Source organism: Orcinus orca, chromosome 1 (genome assembly GCF_937001465.1).
Source record: "Orcinus orca chromosome 1, mOrcOrc1.1, whole genome shotgun sequence".
In the NCBI taxonomy this organism is placed as follows: Eukaryota; Metazoa; Chordata; class Mammalia; order Artiodactyla; family Delphinidae; genus Orcinus; species Orcinus orca.
In genome coordinates, this window is record NC_064559.1 from 164,984,986 (window position 1) to 165,003,206 (window position 18,221).

General features: G+C 39.2%; 1 protein-coding gene across 1 annotated transcript in view; it reads left to right on the plus strand.

Annotated features, from left to right (window-relative positions):
- Nucleotides 1-18,221, plus strand: part of FYB2 (FYN binding protein 2) — a 133,853-nt gene that overhangs the window by 61,835 nt on the left and 53,797 nt on the right. Inside the window, exon 5 of the mRNA XM_033435411.2 lies at nucleotides 12,782-12,882. Within this exon, the coding sequence (XP_033291302.1) occupies nucleotides 12,782-12,882 (101 nt within the window). The remainder of the gene's footprint in view (nucleotides 1-12,781; nucleotides 12,883-18,221) is intronic.

An 18,221-nucleotide genomic window follows, 5' to 3' on the forward strand; every position in this document is an offset into this window, starting at 1 on the left:
ATAAGGCTGCTTTATTCTTCTGTTAGTATTTATTAATGCTTCCAATGATAATATTTATCCTAGTTATTTATTTTCTGTGTTATTTGAGACCATGAGAGTCTTGAGTTCAAGGACCTTGTCTCTCATTTGCCTTTATATTCTAGAACAGTGCCTGGCACAGAGGAGCTCAATGAAAAAATTAATGATATGACACCATCTACCTGTCCATGTAGTAGTTTTCAGTATTTCTGTGAGCATCAGAGGAGCACCCAGATCACTGGAGCCTGTAGTGTTAGTCACTGGGGACCCAGCAGTGAGTGATACAGTATAAGACCCCAGAGTAAAAGAGACAATTAAACTAATAAAAGTAATGAAATAATTTAAAGATTTATGACAACTATTAAGAATGGCATAAAGCAAAGAATTATGGTAGATGGAAACAGGTGGGGAAGAGGGCTCTCGGGAAAAGGTAGCAGGAGAAGGACTTTCTTGAAGGTGATGTCTGTCGACTGAAAAAAAATGCACAACCTAAAAGCTGAGAATTGTGTTTTATTTGGCGGACTTGTTGAGGACTGAAGCCGGGCTGACAGCCTCTCAGATAGCTCTGAGAGACTGTTCCAAAGAGGTAAGGGAAGAGCCAGGGTATAGAAGAGTTTTGCAAACATCAGGTAGTTGAACATCAAAATATTTCTACTAATTAAAGGAAAAACAAAAATCTCAAGTGAATGAATTTAGCGCTTTTCTGTATGGGAAGGTGCAAGAGCCTGGGTTCATTGAACTTTTTCCTTTGATATGCACCTTAACTTACCTAAGGCCCAAATCCTGTTTTCTCCACCTTTAATCCCCTCAGGGTCCACAGTCAGGAAGTGGGTGGGGGTGGGGCGGGGTGCAGTGGCCTGATGGCCGCAACATCATTTTTTTTACTGATACAGCAGGTGACTTTCTTCGTCCACACATCTAAGGTGAGACCTCGTGGTTGAGAGGCAGCTGGCCATACAGGAGCATTCCAGGAAGCAGGAACAGTATTTGCAAAGTCCTTGAGGTAGGAGAGAGGATAGTGTCCTTGCAAAACAGAAAGGAGGCCAGTGTGCTTAGAGTGTAATGAGGGAGGGAGAGGGTGGCAGGACAGGGGTTTGGAGAGGGTACTAAGAATGAGATCGTAAAGGTGAAGCGTTTGATGGTTTTGTTGTTGTTGTTGTTGTTGTTTTTGGTACACGGGCCTCTCACCGTTGTGGCCTCTCCTGTTGCGGAGCACAGGCTCTGGACGCGCAGGCTCAGCGGCCATGGCTCACGGGCCCAGCCGCTCCGTGGCATGTGGGATCCTCCTGGACCGGGGCACGAACCTGTGTCCCCTGCATCGGCAGGCGGACTCTCAACCACTGCGCCACCAGGGAAGCCCTGTTGTTGTTTTTAATTAAGAATCGCAAGCAGGATTGTGACAAGGTCTGTTATCTTTTAAAAAAAATTTTTTAAACATCTTTATTGGAGTATAATTGCTTTACAATGGTGTGTTAGTTTCTGCTTTATAAGAAAGTGAATCAGCCATACGTATACATACATCCCCACATCCACTCCCTCTTGCGTCTCCCTCCCTCCCTCCCTATCCCTCCCCTCTAGGTGGTCACAAAGCACCAAGCTGATCTCCCTGTGCTATGTGGCTGCTTCCCACTAGCTATCTATTTTACACTTGGTAGTGTATATATGTCCATGCCACTCTCTCACTTCGTCCCAGCTTACCCTTCCCCCTCCCAGTATCCTCAAGTCCATTTTCTACATCTGCGTCTTTATTCCTGTCCTGCCCCTAGGTTCCTCAGAACCATTTATATTTTTTAGATTCCATATATATGTGTTAGCATATGGTATTTATTTTTCTCTTTCTGACTTACTTCACTCTGTATGACAGACTCTAGGTCCATCCACTACAAGTAACTCAATCTCGTTCCTTTTTAGGGCTGTGTAATATTCCATTGTATATATTTGCCACATCTTCTTTATCCATTCACGTGTCGATGTAAGTTATCTTTTTAAAAGATCATCCTGGCTGCTGTGTGGAGAACAGACTGTAGAAGGACCAGAGAAAATAACACTTAGTGCTTTAAAGAACAAGTGGGAGTTTGTGAAAAGGACATTGGAGGTTAGGACATTACAAGCAGGGGAACCACACATACAAAAGCACAGAGGCAGGAAACCTCCTGGTGTGTCCAGGAATCACAGATAATTTGACATAATTGGAATGTATAGTGGTAGCGTGTATACAAGGCAGTGTAGCATGTAATAACAGTTCAACAAATGCTGGCTGAATAATAGAATGGACTTAGATGGTTCTTAGCTTGCGACTCTATTATATTCAGTCTGTTTTCTGTTAGTTTCCAGATCCTTGGGTGTAGTTCACCTCCCTGTCTAAATTATAAATTCTTTGAAAGCAGAGGGAGAATCAAATACTTCTTTCTTACCAGCTACATAAATGAAATTTGTTTAAATCGAATGACATAGCAATACTTGAAAACGAGAAGATCCAGGGAGTGTGTTATAAGAGGTTAAGAGCATAGAATTTGGGGTCAGGTCAGATAGCCTTGGGTTTATATTTTGAGCACCACAGTCCCTGTGTGATCTTAGGAGAGTTATTTAATATCTCTGGGCCTCCTATTTCTTCACATGGGAAAATGGAGAAATCAATAAATCCTACCTTTTAGGGTTGCTGTGAGGATTGAGATAAATATCTATAATTCTACAAAGTACCCAGCAATGTTGTAAACACTTGATAAATGGTAGTGATTTGTCGTGTGTTTCAAGTAGCAGGGTTTGTCTGTAACGAGGTGTAGGGCTACAGGAAGCAGCTGGGAGTCAGGAGGCTGGTCTCCTAGGAAAGTCTGCCAGCAGCTCAGAGGGTGACCTTGCCTTCTCCTTCTTAAAACAAATGCTCTCAGATATGATGGTGCACTTCAAAGCAGACACCCTGAAATTTGAAATTAAGATATTTTAAAGCTTGAGCTTAACAATGAAAATGAGGGCTTGAGGTCATCTTTTGTTCATGCTGTGGAAGTTGCCGCTGGATTATTGAGAAATTGCTTTCATGGTTGCATTAGTAGAAGTCAGGGTGCTTTTAAAGAGTCATTCCTAAGTTCAGCAGTGATTTCATAGATTCTGCCTTAACCTCAAAATACAGGTTAAGTAATACTGTTCTCTTATAGATGATAATGTCAGGCATAGGGAAGTATAGTAACTTCCCTCTCACATGTTCCCAATATAAGTGACTATTATAAAGAGGAATTGATCTGTGAAACCATTGGATCAGCCTAATGATATTTTAAAAAATATCATCCCAAACTCACTTGTTAGCTCCTTGACTTTCACCATCAACCTGGGCTTCATCATTTTCATTGTAGTTTCTCCTTGGTTCTAGAGTGACTAGTAGTTTACAGGAAAAGAGCATGGACTAGGAATTAGAAGGCCTGGTTTCTGGACCCACAGTGGTGCTACCTTGGGCAAGTACTGAATATCTCCAAGCCTTAGTTTTCACATATGTAAAATGCCTTATAGTGCTACTGAGAGGATTCAAGGAGAGAACATACATAACATTAGCATGAAGAGTTTGGTCAAAGGGGGAATGAGGGCGTGTGAGTTAGTGAATGGAAATCTCAGATCTTCTGTACTTTCCCATCTTCAGCACATGTGATTGTTTCTCATCATGGCTTTGCTTCGTAGTTTGTTTTGTCGTCTGGGGGCCTCTCTGCTGTGTGTGCCAATGACCTCCTCCTGTGGTGACTTCCATGGCAGTGGAGCTGCTCATGCTCTGTTTGGCTTCCGCTGGCACTTCCCTTCCGTTCCGAGACGGTCTCCAGCAGAGTGGTTAGGACCCCAGATTCTGGACTCACATATCTGGCTTCTAATCTCTGCTCTGCTGCTTACGACTCTGTGACCGTGGATCGTGCCTCAGTTTTCTCATCTGAACGTGGAAAGAATGACAGTATCTTCATAGGTTCAAATGAGAATCAAACAAATTGATACGTATACTTGAAACAGTGCCTGCACTAGTAAGTGTGTAATAATTATTAGCTATCATTATTGTTGACACGCCCTCCTTTTGAATGAGATCAATGGTTTGACAAAGTAGCTTCAGAGTTAGTAATACTCCCGAAACTGGGATCACTTTAATAACATTTACTTGGTCATTGTATTAGTCAGGGTTCTCCAGAGAAACAGAACCAGTAGTAGCACATATATTTTATATACTTATATTAGATTGTATATATTACATATATAATATTTATTTAATCATTAAGTATGAGGAATTAGGGACTTCCCTGGTGGTGCAGTGGTTAAGAATCCGCCTGCCAATGTAGGGGACACGGGTTCGAGCCCTGGTCCGGGAAGATCCCACATGCCACGGAGCAACTAAGCCCGTGCGCCACAACTACTGAACCTGCGTGCCACAACTACTGAAGCCCGCACGCCTAGAGCCTGTGCTCCGCAACAAGAGAAGCCACCACAATGAGAAGCCCGCGCACTGTGGCGAAGAGTAGCCCCCGCTCGCCGCAACTAGAGAAAGCCCGTGTGCAGCAATGAAGACCCAATACAGCCAAGAAATAAATAAATAAGTTAAAAAAAAGAAGAAGGATGAGGAAATGGCTTACACAGTTATTGAGGCTAAGAAGTCCCATGATCTGCCATCTGTAAGCAGGAAAGCCAGTGGTGTAATTCCAAGTCCAACAGCCTGAGAACCAGGGGAGCCAATGGTGTAAATCCTAGTCCAAGGCAGGAGAAGATGAGTTGACATGTCCCAGCTCAATAAGTGAGGCAGGAAAAATTGAGCAAATTCTTTGCTTCTGCTTTTGTTCTATTCAGACCCTCAGTGGCCTGTATGATGCCTGCTCGCATTAGGGAGGGCAATCTGCTCTGCTGAGCCCACTGATGCAAATGCTGACTTCTTCCAGAAACACCCTCCAGACACATCAGAAATAATATTTATCAGGACACTCTGTGGCCACATAAAATTAACCATCCCAGTCGTCGTACTTTTATGGCCCTTTATAGAAAGAATTGGGTTATCCATTCATGAATTGGAAACAAAGAAATACCTACTGCCCAGGGCTGAATGACATTGGAGGCCTTGTATATGTTGTTTGTTATTGCTGTTGGTTGTAGACGTCATAGTAGAATCTGTAAGGTTATGAAACATGCAATAGTAGAATTAGGCCTGCATACAAACACGTGTATACATGTGTATATGCATAAACATATATGATTCATAAAATATAGGCATGATATACAAAGATGTGTATGCAGAGGTGTGTGTGTGTTCTGTAAAAATGGTAGAAGTGGGAGAACTGGTGGTAGAGGTGGTAGAACTTGAAGTCCAAGTGGTCGATGTGTGTAGAGGTGGAAGTGGTAGTAAACGTAGTAGTGCAAGTGGAAGTAGTGAACTCTTTGTGCCAAGCACTGCACTAAGCACAGCGTAATGTACGTCACCTCATCCTCATAAAAAAGAGGATGAAAGGAAGAAGTGCTTGATTCCAATTACCAATCCAGGATCACAGCCAGGTAAAGCTGAGATTCAACCCCACACCTCTCTTTCCATAGCCTGTGTCTCCTTATAAGCATTCTGCTCAACTGCTTCGTCTTTAACCACTATCTTATATGTAGAAGACAGAGGTTGGAATAGCTTATGAGAAAAAAAAAATCCTTTAAAATTTCTCGTGCATTTTTGTGAACCTGGCATGAATGCATTTTGAGATCGATTTTAGATAGAATGGATGCCATTTTTTAAAGTCTAATTATCAGTTATTTGATTCAAGAGTTAATTCTTTTTTTTTTTTTTTGCTGTATGTGGGCCTCTCACTGTTTTGGCCTCTGCCGCTGCTGAGCACAGGCTCCGGTCGCGCAGGCTCAGCAGCCATGGCTCACGGGCCTAGCCACTCTGCGGCATGTGGGATCTTCCCGGACCGGGGCACGAACCCGTGTCCCCTGCATAGGCAGGCGGACTCTCAACCACTGCGCCACCGGGGAAGCCCAAGAGTTAATTCTTTCATTCAAGAATTTCTTAAGTGAAAAGCCTATGGGGAGAGTAGTCTTACAAGAAGTATTTGTTGGAAACAGGAACTTTCCCAGTTTGGGACTTTGAGTAATTGAGAAATCGGATGGTCTCATCCTTCCTTGTCACCAGGAACCTGTGGAATGTCACAGAGAGCAGCTGCTGGCTAAGCTACAAGTGTTCTTCCTGTTTCCAGAACATGTGGGCCATTGACATAAATGGAAGAAGCTGGATTTTTCAACTTAGGTCCACACCCCTGATAAAACAAATGCAAAAGCCTCACTGGTTTTGCTGTTCAAGTCTCAGTCGTTCTACTTTAATGCAAGCTCTTTAGATTTTCCAGAACTGTCACATTGAAACTTTTCGACTCACCCTCATGCAGTGTGACACAGGAGAAGATGAGAAAGGAAACGTACCCGTCAGGCATTTTCACATGTTAACTCAGTTATTCGCCCATCAAACTGCCAATGACCCTATGAAGAAATGAAGGCTCCGAGGAGCTAACTGTTAGAGGCCACACGACCAATGAGAGGTGGATGGGATGAATCTAGGTACAGTGCCCAACACGTGGTAAACCCTCAACAAATAGCACCTAATCCTGTCATGAACAATTTCTCTGTTTGACCAAATGAGCAGATGTTTGAATGAGCTGCGTGAGCTGCTTCCCTAGCATGTACAGTCTGATACAGAGGTTGACGAATTATTTTCTCCAAAGGAAGGCGGTAGCCCAGGGGTGGACATGGCAAGTGGAAACAACCACAAGGGGAGTTCACAAGTCTGTGTTTTAGCCAGAGAGACCCCTAGTTGTTCAAAAATCTATTTTTTTTTTCAAAAATCTATTTTGAAGTTAGGTTTCCAAGCGTCCAAACACAATTAGAAAATACCTGCTTTTGTAAATCATCTGTAACATTTCCATTGCATTTATGGAGCTCTTGTTTCTCCAGGAACATGGATATTGTTGAAGATATCATTAAGAAACATTCGTGTTTTATTATGTAATATTTAAATTACTAGAGGTTTTCTATAAGAAAGTCAGAAAAGATAGAAACTGATGCTATGCCAGTAATAAAAGGAACTTTCCAAAATGCAAACCTCAACACTTCTTTTTTAAAATACTGTAATTTTTATAATATAATAAAATTACTAGCCCAATTTTGGTGAGATGCCTATATACAGAGGGCAAATATTTCATTCAATATCTATAATATACCTTTAAAGTAGATTTTATTATTACTGTTGTATAGAGTAGGAAACTGGGAATTTAAGGTATTTATTCAATACTTTAAAACTAGAAAATGGAAGAGATAGGACTCAAATTCATAAGTCTGACCCCAAGCTCCGAGTTTGTCTGTAATTCTGTGTTGCCTCCCAATAACGTCTGAAGTCCTGGAGACATGAATGTTTTAATAAATGTGGAAACAATGAAATTGAAACATAGATGTATTTAAATTATAGAGTTATTTCTTCCCAGCAATCCAAGTTCATTATATTGACCCATGTTGTATTAAGTTAAGGTAGATCTCAGATCCGGTTTTTTTTTTTTTTTTTTTGCGGTACACGGGCCTCTCACTGTTGTGGCAGAGCACAGGCTCCGGACGCGCAGGCTCAGCGGCCATGGCTCACGGGCCTAGCCACTCCGCGGCATGTGGGATCCTCCCGGACCGGGGCACGAACCCGTGTCCCCCGCATCGGCAGGCGGCCTCTCAACCACTGCGCCACCAGGGAAGCCCCTCAGATCTGGTTTTAATGGACCGGGAAAAAGATAAAAGACATCCTCAGGTAACAAAAAGGGAAGTTTAAATACATGTACAATATCTTTTTTCCCTTTCAACATTAATCCTGGGACTGCGTCTCTACAAAGACAATTGATCTGAAAGATGACTTTTTTTTTTACATTCTCTTGAAATTCTTTCAGATCATCTGAAGTCAGATATTTATTCATTTCTGACAAAAATAGTCCAAGAAATTGATTACACATCTTCTTTCAATATTTCTGCAAATTGTTTCTTATTAATAAAGTTAATTTACTGTAGACACATTGAGATTGTTAGGCCATTGGAGCATAAGATATATGGCATAGTCTATAATTTAAGAACGTTTCTCTGGATTATTTCATGGAGGGGGAGGGGAACAAAATGATGAGGGGAGAAATTACTGGTACATCAGAGTTCATATTTTTCCTCTTCAGCAAAATTAACTACTCATATACGTCTTTTAAAATATTACAGAGATTGTGAAAAAAAAACCCTGAAATATTCAAAGTGGTCAAACATAGATGGGAAAACAGTTGGTGGAATATGCTTATAAAATAAATAGAGGGAAAAATGTAAAGCGAACTCCAACCTTTTCATTGTCTATAACAACTATAAGAATATGGGGAAAATAGGAAGAATACCAAAATGCAAAGAGCTCACTAGTGTGAAGGTGGGAGAATTATGGGTGATTTTTTTCTCTCTCTCTCCTATCCACAGTTGGGGTGAAGAAGTGATTTTTCATTTGCTGTGGATACAGTTGAAGTCCCCTTTGTTTCATTCCCTAGTCCCATTTCTCATTCTTTCTTCCCAGTTGGAGGCAACTCCAACTGTGAATGTTGGAGTGAATCCATTTAGGGTATTTCTTATTCTTCAGCTACAAACTCAGATATCTGTTAAAGATACAGTATTTTATAGTTTTGTATAAACAGCATCTCATTTTATCCTTCTGAAACTTGAATTTTTTCAAAGCTGTTTTCATATTCTATCTATGATGATGCATGTATGTCTAGTTTATTCATTATAATTGCATATTGTATATGTTTCATCATATGAATGTATCACAATTTGTGTATTTTCTTACTGAGGGACATTTAGATTGTTTTATATTTTCACCTTTTCCAATGATACTGCAATGGTAATCCTCATGTGTTTCCAGGTGAATATAAGCAAGTTTCACTAGGTTATTTACCTAAAGTAGAATTGCTAAACAATAGTAGATAAGGAACTTCAGTTTTACTAGATATTGAAAAATTGTCTCCCAAAATGGCTGTGTCAATTCATATTCTCAAACCCGTGTAAAGAGTTTCTATTTCTCCATGTTCCTGCCAAATGTGATGTTATTTTCCAATTTGGGGATTCTTGCTGAATTGTTGGATATGAACCAAATTCTCATTGTCTTCACTCCATTTCCCTGTTGACTATAAGATTGCATATTTACTTCTATAAACTATTCCTTTTTTCTCCTCTGTGATGTCTATCATATCCTTTTGTCCAATTTTCTATGGATTTGTTTTTTTTCCTATTTTAGGAGTTCCCAACAGAGTTTACATATCAGCTGAAGTTTATTACACTTTGCCATTAAGTGTGCTATTTGTTAGTATTTAATCTAGTTAAGAGAGTTATCTATGTGAAATGCTTTTTTGCATCTATTAAAATAATTTGGGTTTTTTCCCTCTCTTACTGTTTCAATGTGATTAATTGCAATAATTTGCATCAGATAGATTTTCTGATGTTGAGCCATCATTGATGTCTTGGAATAAATTTTAGTTATTCTTGAGTTAATTTTAATACTGACTAATTCATTTATTTAGTATTTAGTGAGTTTGGGCTAAAATTTCTTAAGTGAAATTGAGCTTTATTTTTATTTTATTGTTTGGTCATTTTGTGGTTTTCATATCAAAATTACACTATCCTCTGAAAATGAGTACGGTAGCTTTTCTGTTTTTCTGTCCCCTGAAACTTTGCTAAAAGTTGCCCATAAAACTACTTAGCAGACGAAAAGGAGAGAGGTGACCCGAGTGTGGAGGCGGGTGTGTGTGCTATTGATTCAAGCCCTTTGATGGTTTATTGGCTTATCTGTCTTTCTAGTTCTTCTTCAGTCACTGTGGTAATTTTATATTTCCCTATTAATTTGCCAAATTTCCCTAAATTTTCAAATTTACTGGCAGAGAGCTGATCTTAACATTTTCTTAGATTTCTGAAAATCTAAAACTAACTTTAGTTTTGTCCCCTTTCGTATCTGATTTACGTATGTGTGTGTGTATGCGTGCACGTGTGTGTAACTTCTCTCATTTTCTTGATCAGTCATGCTAAAGTATGGTCTAATATTTATATACCTACTTAAGCTTTCTTTTGGATAGTTTGTTTTGCATCTCTTTCTCCATACATTGATATGGGAGCTTTGGTTTGCCTGGTGGTTTTGAGCTGCATTAGCAAGATTTTTACAACGTCCTGTCAGATCCTCTCCATTTTTATTGGAGTAGACTAATCTATGTACATTTATTGTGATTCTTGATCGATTTGGACTTTTTCCCATTATATTTTATGTTTTAAATTTACTATGCAATTCCCTTACATGCATTTTTTTCCTTTTCTGCCTTCTTGTTTAATATTTAAGCTTTCTCATTGAATATTTTCCTTCTACCAGTTGAGAAGTTAAATATTCTATTTCTGTTCCTTTTAGTAACTACAATGAAAGGCATCCATAATTAACCAAGTCTAATGATAATCAAAATCTCTATCCTGCTCCTAAATGATACCTGAGAATAACTCCCATAGCCCTCTTTCACAATCTTCCATATTATTATTTAGTATTTTAAGTCTATTTTATTCTTAAACTTCTACAAATTAGTTATTTTTTACAGTCAGTATTTATTTAGATTTACCAATAGCTTTATTAATTTCTTTGATCACCATTGTTTCTTATATGATATTTCATTACTAGTTCAGTTTCATTCGATGTTTTCAGCAAGGATCTGCGAGCAGTAAGTACGCGTATCTGTACTCTGAAAACGTCTTTGTTTCTCTCTTGCCCTTGAATGATAGTATATCTGGAGAGGATTTTACATTGACAGCTATCTTAGTTCATTGCCTTAAGATATCCACAATCCCCAGCATCTGTTGTTGCTAATGAGAAGTCCATTGCCAGTCTGACTGCTATTCCTTTGTAGATAATCTGTCTTTTCTCTCACACAACTTTTACATTTTTTTCTTTCACTTATTCTGATTTATTAAAAACTGTATACCTGTGGATTTATTATTAAAGCTGCTTCAATAGATAGATTTATTTCCCTTTTCAATGTTAATGTCTTAGCTATTATCGTTTGAATATTGGCTCCCTTTCATCATCATCTTCTTTCTTTTTTGCTCTTAGAAACCCTTGTATATATAGATCGGACTTTCTCATTCTGTCCTCCCTACTGTGAGCTCTCTTTTAATACTTTCCATCTCTTAATCTCTCTGTGCTACATGCTAGGTGACTTCCTCAGGTCTAACTAATTCACCAGTTCTCTCTTCTGCTGTGTCTAGTCTACTTTTCAACTTCTACATTTTTATTTCAAAAACTATATTTAATGAAATATTGCCATTTGCAATAACATGGATGGACTTGGAGGGTATGATGCTAAGTGAAGTAAGTTAGGCAGAGAAAGACAAATACTGTATGTAATCACTTAAATGTGGAATCTAAAAAATATAACTAGTGAATATAACAAAAAAGAAGTAAATTCACAGATATAGAGAACAAAATAGTGGTCACCAGTGGAGAGAGAGAAGCGGAAAGGGGCAAGATAGGGGTAGGGGATTAAGAGATACAAACTACTGTGTATAAAATAAATAAGCTATGAGGATATATAGTACAACACAGGGAATATAGCCAATATTTTATCATAACTATAAATGGAATATAACCTTTAAAAATTGTGAATCACTGTGCTGTACACCTGAAACTTATGTAATATTGTACATCAGTTATACCTCAATTTAAAAATTAATTTAAAAAACTATATTTATGATTTCCATAGCTCCTATCCTGCCCCCAAATCTATATTTTTTCCACACTCTATTGTTTTTCCTAATGGCTTTTATTCCTCACGTTATTTCTTTGAACACTTAAAACATGCTTATTTTAATGTCACTTTCATATCATTCTAATATTTAATTCTCCCATTCGTTACATCTTCTGACTACCTATGGTGGTTCATCTCCTTGTGTGATTTGCACTTTTTCATTATACACTTGTTTTGAGTGGGAGTTGTTTCCTTTGGAAACCATAGGTGCCATGGGTGTGGGAGCATGTTTACAGAACGATTTCAGACTTCCTTTACAAGGCAGGTTGGGGGTGGATTTCAAGTAGCAGTTTTGGCTTTGTGTCTCAGAAATACACAGATCGTATGCATCTAGAACCCCTACTCGGTGCTGGGTTGTAGAGTTTCTGCCTTCTCGTGGGTGACTCTTTGAGCTCCAGTGGCCCTGGTCAGATAGCAAACTTCCCTGTTTGCTCCCTGGGAGAGTGCACAGTTATTTTTTAGAATTAATTTTAGAGATGGGATGGCATTTTGTGACCCTGGACCTTATTCTTTTAGCTCAGTTCCAGCTTCCCATTCAGGTGAGGCCTGTGGCTCACACTGAACTTAAATCCCCAGCCATCAAATCCCCAGCCACCCAATCAGTGAGATCTTTCTTTGATCCCAATTTCCCATGGAGTACCTTGGATGCAATTCTCACTGGTATCTTTAATTGTAAGTTTCCTCTTTATGTCTGGCACCTGGGGAATTTTACCTTATTGATTTCTAGGTTAGTTATGGGTTCTTGTTATAATTCTTTGCATCGTTATACTTCATCCAGAATTCCTCTGTATTTAAAGTGGGGGTGGAATGCCTTCCATGTCTGTTTAGGTCACCATATGGACCAGACTTACTTATACTACTTCTCTAATGAGGAAAAAAATACCCAAAGTTTGAAAATATGTTTTAAAAATGTTTTGCTTTAAGTAACTTTTTTCCTCCACACTTCTCAGTGCTGAATTTGAAGAACCACATAATTCTGAGGCAACAATTTCCTGTCTGAGACACTCCAGCAACTCCATTAACCTGTGCACCACAAAAGAGATGGCTGATTGTAAGTCTGCTAAGCCAATTAATATTGTAACCCCGTATGGAATGAAAATGTGTCCAAAATGGTATTTTCCCCCCAGCTAACTCTAAGTTTAAAAATTCACAGCCATGTTGCTTTACTACCCCATTTCCTTTTATTTTTTCCTTGTCTAGTCTCTTAAAAATATAAATAAACCCAGTTGGGCATCAAGGCTATCTCCCAGCCCTAGTGCTGCCTTCTCTCTACCCTCTTCTATTCTCTCCTTCACCAGTCTGCTTAGATGCTTTGCCTTTTGTAGATACGTGGGAGGGAAAATCAAGATATGGCGATTCATTTTTCTTCCTTCTCCTCCCATGGAAACATCATCTCTTTTCTCGTGGTGTCTGACTTGAAGTTCCCTGGTAACTCAGTGTGTGGAGAGGGAGATAAGAGACTGTGGGAATGAGGTCCTTTTGTTTAGCCTGAATAGAAGCAGAGGATTCGTTAAAAGGATCTGACCACTCGTTCCGAGTTAAGTCTTCCGACAAAGCTCAGAACTTTCAGTGAAAAAAGAGACCCCCTCCGCCAAGATGATGAAGAAGCAGGGACTCACAGCATTTCTACCGGTTTCTATATCTTTGTTCTGCCTATAGGATCAGCCAATTTTCTACAAAAGGCATAAATATTAGTGCTGGAATAAACACTAGTATTTATGGAGCCTGTACTATGGGCCACAGTTCTATGTCACGACCTCTGTGTACATCCCTTTTGATCTAGAGGTTGTATTAACCCACTTTTAGAGACAGAAAACTGAAGATCAGAGAGATTGAGTTGCATAAGGTCACACAAGTGATACACGGCAGGGCTGTAATGTGCAACGGTTCAGACTGCCTCTAAGATCCATGCTCTTTCCACAATTTTATGCTGCTTCTCAGTCAAGAATGTTGACTTCCCTGAAAGGAGAGTTAGAGAGAGATCCTCTGCTACAACCTCTTTATTGTATAGACAAGAAGCCCAGGGCTCTGGGAGAGGAAGTCATTTGCCTGGGATCACACGCTTAGGAAGTTCACGGGTAACAGTTAGAACCCGTTGAAATTTCCCTCCCCTCTCCTGGGAAATAAGGGGTTGAAGAACTCCTGGAAAAATTCTCTCCTAGACTGGACAAACTCTAGGTTCTCCCATTTGGCTTGTAAAGTACTAGACATAAGAAGCAGGACTCCTGTCCCCATCAACCCAGAAGGCAGTGCTGCTCCATACTTGGGGTGTCCAGGCCCTTGCCTTAAGGGCACGGCTTCTCAAATTATAATGTTTCCATGAATCACCTGGGGATCTTGTTAAAACATCGATTCTGGTTCAGTAGCTCTGGGTTGGGCCTGAGATTCTGCTTTTCTAACAAGTGCCCTAGTGATCCTGATGCTGCTGGTCCACAGACCACACTTTGAATAGAAGGGCTGTGGGCTCTGTTGGGACTACATTCCAAAGCTAAGCGCTCACAGGGCCAAGGGGGCTCTCCAGTCAGAGCCTGCACCTTCTCTCTGGAGTACAGGAGACCCCCAGAATGCCCTCCCACAGGTGGCTTTCTAAGATCCTGCTTGGGCCTCTTCCCTAGGTCCTTCCTCCTCAGGACACATTGGGCTGCAGAGACATCTGTTCATGGGGGGCAGGAGAGGATGGGGTTGACATATGCAAGGCCCCTCATGTGTAGGGTGAAGCTGAGGATTGAAAAGAAGGAAGGAAGGAAGCTGGACCAGAGGCCTGCATTTGTTCTCTCCAGGCCACAGATGTCCAAGGTGGGCCTGTGGGGGACATCATTTGAGATACCCAAAGAAGGAACCACTAACCCAGGCCTCTCTTGAGTCTTCAGCTGAGGAATTCTTTGTGTCCCTCCGTGCTGCTAAGGAAGCAAGTGTTTATGACTGAAAAGAGAAAGGGCTCAGAAAATAACCCACTGATGCAACTGAGAGGTAACTGAGCAGAGGGCAGTAGGAAGGTGGTAGGGTGAGAGAAGGGTGAGTGTGGGGAGAGCTTCCCAGGCCAGAATGGCATCTTGTGGGAGTTAGGAAGAGGGCTGCCAGGGCTGAAGAAGCTGGGGAACTGCAGCCTGGGATCAAAAAGATTCTGTTATATCCCCCACTCCTTTCTCTGTCCCTCTCTAAAGAGTCAAGATACAATTACCCTACAGGAGAAAAAGGGAAAGAAGTGGACTATTTGACCCCCACTTGTCCCTGTTCATTTGACTGTTCCCATGTATTTCATCCTCTTTACACTTACTGGTTGAATGATATATCAACCTCAGTTTCTTCATCTACCAAATTGGTATAATGTCTCCTTTGTGTAATTGTTCTGTATGTTTGAGAAGGTAATACATTTAAAGTCAAGCGAACTCTGCTCTGAGATGATGGAGCAGATGTACTTTTCCCTGGTCCCCCTGCTAAGTACAACTAAAACCCCTAGATATTCTATATAAAAGTAATATATATATATATAGTGTATACATATATATACACTATATATATACACTATATATATATGTGTGTATGTGTATATATATATACATATATATATATACACATATATATATATATATATATATATATATAGTATTTTTTATATTCAAACATAAGACAACTAGAACACTCTGAAAATGTAGAAAGAAGAAGGTAGACCAGCTAGGGACCTCTGGACCCAACAAGGATAAGTGGTGAGATCCTTGGCTTTTCTTCTTGCTTCATATATCCCAGATTTGGAGCTGAAGTAGCTGCCAACCCAGAAACACCTATGGGCACAGACAAAACAGCTCCAACAGAAGCCTGCTCTTTCTGACCAAAGGACCAGGAAGAGGGGAGCCTAGAAAGGCAGGAAGCCTCTAGACAACAACTGTTCTCCCCCAGCTGAATGTAACAGAAAACAAAACAAAACAAAACTGGCCCCACCACCACCAGCCAATGCTGAGTGGGGAGTCTGGACATCCACCCTCATCAAGCTACAATGATGCACCTCAGCCCCTCCACTGAGGTGTTTTCAGAGAAGGCCAAGTAGAGAGCTGGGACTTTCATCCCTGCCAGGGTAACAAAACTCCACTTACAGTGATAGCCAGTGAAGACCATATAGGGAGCATGGACTCCAGCCCTCCACCCAGAAATAACAAGGCATCCCTTCCCCTCCCTGTTGGATTGGTGTCAGAGCAGACATCGTGGAGAGTCAGGACTTTCACAAACACCCAGTAGTAAAGGCAGCCACCCTCTCCCTGTGATATCAGCAAAGGCTGTGTTGGGAGCAATAACAAGACTTAGCAAACCTAAATGTATACGCATGAAATTCCAGAGCTGCAAAAATATGTGAACAAAAACTGAAAAAAGAAATAGACAAATAGACTATTATAGTTTGAGACTTTAATATTCCTCTCTCCACAATTGACAAAACACCTAGACAAAAAATCAGTAAGAATACAATAGAATTCAACAACACTATCAACCAGTAGGATCTAATTGACATCAATAGAACACACAAGAGCAGAATACACATACTTTTCAAGAGCCCATAAACATATTCCAAGATAGACCATATTCTGGGCCATAAAACAAACCTTAAAAAATTTAAAAGAATTGAAATTATGCAGAGTATGTTTTCAGACCACCATATAATCAAACTAGAAATCAAGAACTGAAAGGTAACAGTAAATTCTCCAAACACTCAGAAACAAAACAACACTTCTAAATGTGGATCAAAAAGTAAGTCTCATGGGAAATCAAAACATACATTTGAACTAAATGAAAATGAAAATACAACATACCCAAAATTGTGGAACACAGCTAAAGCAATGCTGAGAGGGAAATTTTAGCCCTAAATTCTTACATGAAAAGTAGGAAAAGCCTCAAATCTAAAATCCTACCTCAAGAACATAGTAAAAGAGGAGCAAAATAAATTCAAAGCAAGTATAAAGGAAGAAGCAATAAAGAAACTTAAATAAACTTGAAAACAGAAAAACAATAGAGAAAATCAATGAAATCAAAAGTGTGTTCTTTGGAAAGAGCAATACAATTAACAAACCTCTAGTAAGACTGACAAAGAAACAAAGAAGACACAAATTAACAATATTAAGAGCAAAACAGAGATATCATTACAAACCCTGCAGATGTCAAAAGGATAAGTGAATATTATGCACAACTGTATACATGTAAATTTTGACAACTTAGATAAATACTGAACAATTCCCCCAAAATCACAACTCACCCAATATAAATCATTTGAATAGCCCTGTAATTATTTTAAAAATTGAATGCATAATTTAAAAACATGAAAAAGTGATCTCAGTCTAGGTAATTTCGGTGGGGAATTCTACCAAATGTTTAAAGAAAAATTAATACCAATTCTACACAATCTCTTCTGAAAAATAGAAGTAGAAGCTAGCGTTAACCTGATACCAAACCCAGATATCAGTACAAAAGAAGAAAACTGCAGATCAATATCCTTCATGAGTATAGTCATAAAAATCCTTAACAAAATATTAGCAAATAGATTTCATCAAGATAGAAAAATAATTATATACCACGACTAAGTGTGGTTTATTCATTGTAAAGTTGGTTCAGTACTCAAAAATCAATCAATTAAATCTGCCATATTGACAAGCTAAAGAAGAAAAAAAACACACAAACATATCAATCAATGCAGGAAAAGTGTTTGACAAATTCAACACCAATTCATGATTAAAAAAACTCTCAGAAAAATAAGAATAGAGGGGAACTTCCTAAACTAGATAAGAACATTTACAAAAAGTCTGCATGATACTTAATGATACAACTCTGAATACTTTACCCCTAAGATTGGGAACGAGGCAAGGATGTCCACTTTCACCACTCCTATTCAATGTAGTGCTGGAAGTTCTAGTGAGTGCAATAAGGCAAGAAAAGGAAATAAAGGAATACAGATCAAAAAGAAAGAAACAGTCATTATTTGCAGATGACATGATTGTCTAAGTAGGGTATCTCAAGGAATTTACAAAAAAAAAAAAAAAGAAAACCTTCTAGAACTGATAAATGAGTTCAGCAAGGTCATAGTATACAAAATAAACATTAAAAAATCAATTGTGTTGCTATATACTACCAATGAACACTTGAACACTAAAAATGAAAAAAATGTAATACCATTTACAATCACTCAAAAAAGATAAACGCTTAGACTAAAATCTAACAAAACATGTATAAGAGTTAAATGTTAAAAACTACAAAATGCTGATGAAATCAAAGAAAATCTAAATAAATGGAGAAACAGTTATGCTACATTTATGGATTGGCAGACTGAATATAGTAAAAATATTAATTCTCCCCAAGTTGATATACAGGTCTAATGCAATTTCTAGTAAAATCCCAGCAAGATTCTTTTAT